Here is a 4,968-nt window from a genome sequence, read left to right on the forward strand (position 1 = left end):
ACCCAATGAAGTAGCTAGATTTCAGAGGTTCGTGAGTGGATTGGTTAGTCATTTATTCAATGCAGTAGCCCCAAATATGAGTACGTTGACCTTGATAGAAAGATTCAAAACAAGGGTCGTGAAGAGCGAGAAGCCTTTGATGCATGTAAGAAGGCCAAGATAGGGTGTTCTTTCAGCAACGATCGTAGTGCAAGTCATAAAATGGGTTATCATGGAAGACAACAACAGGGCTCTCAGGCAGGAATGGATATAGCTTCACAGTCTACATACTGTCCAAATCATAAACAGGGTACTTAGGAACTTCCATCATCACAGGGATATCTTAGTTCTGGGCAAATGTATGCCACTGCTCCATCTTGTCAGACTTGTGGCAGATTACATACAGGACAATATCGTGTTTTGACCGAAGGATGTTTTCAGTGTGGTAGTTGGGGCATTGCCTTAAGGATTGCCCTTTCCTCCAAAAAATTCCACCCAAACTTTTGCTCTACTTAGCCTACTCGTAATGCTTCAGGAAATATGGTCGAGGTGTTGAAGATCATGTTGCTGGAAATCAAGGATATAGAAATGGTGGTAAAGGCCAGACAAGAGTTTTTGCACTCACTAAGAAGGATGCTCAGGCTTTAAATGCAGTAGTTACAGGTATTCTTTCTATTTGTTCATTTGATGCACATGCTTTGATTGATCCTGGATCTACCCACTCCTATGTGTCATCATACTTTGCTTTGAAGTTTGCTAGTCAGCCGGAGATGTTGAATCATCCTTTTCTTATTGCTACTCCTGTGGGGGATTCTTTGTTAGTTGAATATGTGTATCGTGATTGCCAAATTAGAGTTGAGGGTAGGGATACTCTAGCTAACCTAATTGTGCTTGATATGATTGACTTCGATGTGTTGATGGGAATGGATTGGTTGTCTTCTAACTATGCTACAGTCGATTATAATGCAAAGATAGTCAGGTTTAAAATACCCAATGAGCCTATCTCTATAATTAAAGGGGGCCAAATCCCAAATGTTAGTAAAATTATATCTCTTATGAAGGCTCAGAGATTACTAAAGAAAGGCTGCATGGGTCTCTTAACTATGGTAAGGGACACCAAAGAGGGAAGACTTAGTTTGGAGAAGATACCATTGGTGAATATTTTTCTAACGTATTTCCTAAGGATTTGCCAGGATTACCTCCGATACGAGAGATAGACTTTGGTATCGATTTGGCTCCCGACACATTTATACCTCCATATCATATGGCACCAGCAGAGTTGAAGGAACTAAAACAACAACTGTAGGACTTACTCGATAAGAGTTTTATCTGACTGATTATATCTCCATGGGTCACACCAGTATTATTCGTAAAGAAGAAAGATGGGTCCCTAAGAATGTGCATCGACTACATGCAACTAAATAAGGTAACAATACATAATAAGTATCCCTTACCTTGTATAGAGGACTTGTTTGACCAATTGTATAGAGCTGTCCACTTTTCAAAGATTGTTCTTCGGTCTGGATATCATCAACTCAGAATCAGGGAGGAAGATATTTCCAAGACAACATTTAGAACTCGATATGGGCACTATGAGTTCCTTGTGATGCCTTTCGGGTTAACCAATGCTCCAACTGCATTCATGGACCTAACAAATAGGGTATTCAGGTCATTTTTAGACAGGTTTGTGATAATTTTCATTGATGACATCTTGATATACTCTCGTAGCCAAGAATAACACGAGGAGCATCTGCAAACTATGTTACAAACATTGCGAGAACATAAGTTTTATGTTAAGTTCTCAAAGTGTGAATTCTGGCTAGACTCAGTAATATTTCTTGGGCATGTGGTATCCAAAGATGGAATCAAGGTGGATTCAAAAAAGACAGAAGTTGTACATAAATGGCCTAGACCTGCTTCACCTATAGAGATTTGCAGCTTTTTGGGCTTGGCAATTACTATAGGCGTTTTGTGCAGGATTTCTCCAAAATAGAACCCCCATTGACCAAGCTAACACAGAAAAATATCAAGTTCTAGTGGACATATATATGTGAGTAAAGCTTCCATAAACTCAAAACATGCTTGACAACAGCACCAATATTATCCTTACCATCGGGTTCTGGAGGATTCACTGTATATTGTGATGCTTCGAGAGTGGGATTAGGATATGTTCTTATGCAAAATGGTCTTGTTATTGCCTATGCTTCTAGGAAGTTGAAGAAGCATGAACAGAACTATCCTACATATGATTTGGAGATGGCTGCAGTGATTTTTGCTTTAAAAATTTGGAGGTATTATTTATACGGTGAGAATTGCAAGATATATATCGACATAAGAGCTTAAAGTATATTTTTCAGCAAAGAGATTTAAACCTTTGACAACATTGATGGATGGAGCTACTCAAAGATTATGATTGTATTATTTTATATCATCTTGGCAAAGCCAATTTTGTGGCTGATGCATTAAGCAGAAAATCTATGGGCAGTTTAGCACATATAGCTCCTGAAAAGAGATAGTAGGCAAAGGATATGCAAAAACTCAAAGGCTCAGGTTTCAGATTCAGCGTGGGAAATTTAGAGATATTACTAGCTTGTGTGCAAGACAAATGGTCTTTAGTAAAACACATTAAGGCTACTCAATATGAGGATGGGCATCTTTGCAAATATTGAGATGAGGTCATAGCTAGTAAAAGTAAGAAGATGACTGTTGATTGTGACTGTATGCTTTGACTAGGTAATCGGTTATGTGTACCAGACATGGGTGGGCTAAGACGAGTTATTCTCGAGGAATCTCACAACTCTAGATACACTATACACCCTGGTTCTACTAAAATGTATCATGACCTAAAGCAAGTGTATTGGTTGGAAGGTATGAAGAAAGATGTTGCTACCTTTGTTTCTAGTTGTCTGACTTGTCAATAGGTTAAAGCAGAGCATCAATGACCCACAAGATTACTACAGGAAATTCAAATTCTAGAGTAGAAATGGGAAAGAGTTACTATGGTTTTTGTGGTTGGTCTACCACTAACCCTTAGAGGTTATGACTCTGTATGGGTGATTGTAGACCGACTAACAAAATCAGAACATTTCTTACCGGTAATGACTACATTTAGTAGAGTGAAATATGCCCAGATATTTATGAATGAAATTGTTTGACTTCACGGGGTTCCAATATCCATCATCTCTGATAAAGGGTCACAATTCACTTCACGCTTTTGGAGATCCTTCCAAGAGGCATTGGGTACTTGAGTAGATCTTAGTATTGCTTTTCATCCACAAACAGACGGACAGTTTGAGTGTACTATACAAATCTTGGAGGATATGTTGAGAGCTTGCATTCTTGATTTTGGAGGAAGTTGGGATGCTTACTTGCCTTTAGCTGAATTTGCCTATAACAATAGCTTTCAGTCAAGTATTTAGATGGCACCATATGAAGCCTTGTATGGGAGGCGATGTCTTTCTCCTATAGGGTGGTTTGAAGTTAGAGAGGCTAATGTGTTGGGACCAGACTTAGTATAAGAAGCTATGAACAAGGTTCAGTTGATAAGACAGAGATTGCTCACAGCTCAAAGCAGACAAAAATCTTATGTGGATAAGAGGAGAAGAAATCTCACAGTTGGGGACAAAATTTTTCTACGAGTTTCTCCTATGAAAGGGGTGATGCATTTCAGAAAAAGAGGAAAATTGAGCCCGCAATATATAGGACCATATGAGATACTTGATCGGGTAGGAGGAGTGGCGTATCGTTTATCACTTCCTCTTGATATGTCTTTCATCCATCCAGTGTTTCATGTCTCATTGTTAAGGAAATATATAATGGACTCCTCTCGTGTTCTTGAAGCACCGACTATACATATTGACAAAAAATTAATGTATGAAGAGGATCCAGTGGCTATTATCGACAAACAAGTGAGAAAGTTACGATCAAAAGAAATTGTGTCTGTAAAGGTCTTATGGAGAAATTATACCGTTCAAGAAGATACATGGGAGTCAGAGGATGACATGCGAGTCAAGTATCCCCACTTGTTTCAGTCTACACGTATGCACTTGTTTAAATTCGGGGATTGAATTTCTTAAGATGGGGAGAATGTAATATACTACCTTGAAACAAAGGGTTATTTATGTCTTTTAGTCTCTTTTAACAAAACTAAATAAAAGAGATACACTTTGTGGGCTACTTAAAAAGACCTAAAATATGAAAAAAAAATGGATGGGCTTAAAGCCCAAAAAAAACAGAAAAAAATGCAACAAAGTTGCACTAAGAAAAAAGAAAACAAGAAAAGAAGGTGGGGATTAGGGGGATTTGGGACTTTTGCACAACAAAAATAAAATAAAGAAGAAGAAGTGAGGCTTTGCCTCGTTCTCCTGTAATCAGCAAAGAAAAAACAATCATACATCAAGCTTGCCAAATATTTTAAGAGAAGAAGCAGAAGTGGAAGGAAAAATTTCCGAACTTAGTTTGCACATTTAAATTCATAGAACCCATGATTATAGAGTTGAGATTGTAAGTTAAGAAAAATTAAGGGTTAAAGAGATAGAGGCAATATGTTAAATTCTTATGATTATGGCTTTTGTGGGTAAAAAGCTGGTTCAATGCTATTAGAAAATAGTAGGCAGTGGTGTTGTGCTCAATCTTAAGCACTAGTTTGGTAAACTTCTTAGTAAGAAATCAAATGAATGAATTGTATAAGTAGGTTGAAATGGCTAAGGATATGAACCTTTTGAATTTTTCATAGCACGAGTAGATAGAATTCATCGAATGGAAGTCAATCTCGAAACCCCAAGGGTTGGATATTCTAATTTAGTATGAATTAGCCTTAAATTAAGGTATGTAACATAAAATTGATATGATTGTGATTATGGATTGATCAGAGGAAATCATACGGGTTACTCGAGTGACGAGGTTGGTACTTCAGCACAAGTACTGTGAGTAGTAATCTTACCACAACTTGTGCTTTTATAACTTTCATAATTTATACATGGTTTATAA

The 4,968-nt window shown here is 37.6% G+C and overlaps 1 protein-coding gene across 1 annotated transcript; it reads left to right on the top strand.

The window, feature by feature from the left end:
- The first annotated feature begins 3,503 nt into the window (after positions 1 to 3,503).
- Positions 3,504 to 4,046, top strand: LOC129894319 (uncharacterized). Its single transcript, XM_055969956.1, has one exon. The coding sequence runs from the start codon at positions 3,504 to 3,506 to the stop codon at positions 4,044 to 4,046; it is 543 nt and encodes a 180-aa protein (XP_055825931.1).
- Positions 4,047 to 4,968: the final 922 nt, after the last annotated feature.

Source organism: Solanum dulcamara, chromosome 1 (assembly GCF_947179165.1).
Source record: "Solanum dulcamara chromosome 1, daSolDulc1.2, whole genome shotgun sequence".
NCBI classification, from domain to species: Eukaryota; Viridiplantae; Streptophyta; class Magnoliopsida; order Solanales; family Solanaceae; genus Solanum; species Solanum dulcamara.

Bases quoted from the DNA above. Each gene is read 5' to 3' on its own strand.
- LOC129894319 (XM_055969956.1), top strand. From the start codon at position 3,504: ATGAACAAGGTTCAGTTGATAAGACAGAGATTGCTCACAGCTCAAAGC.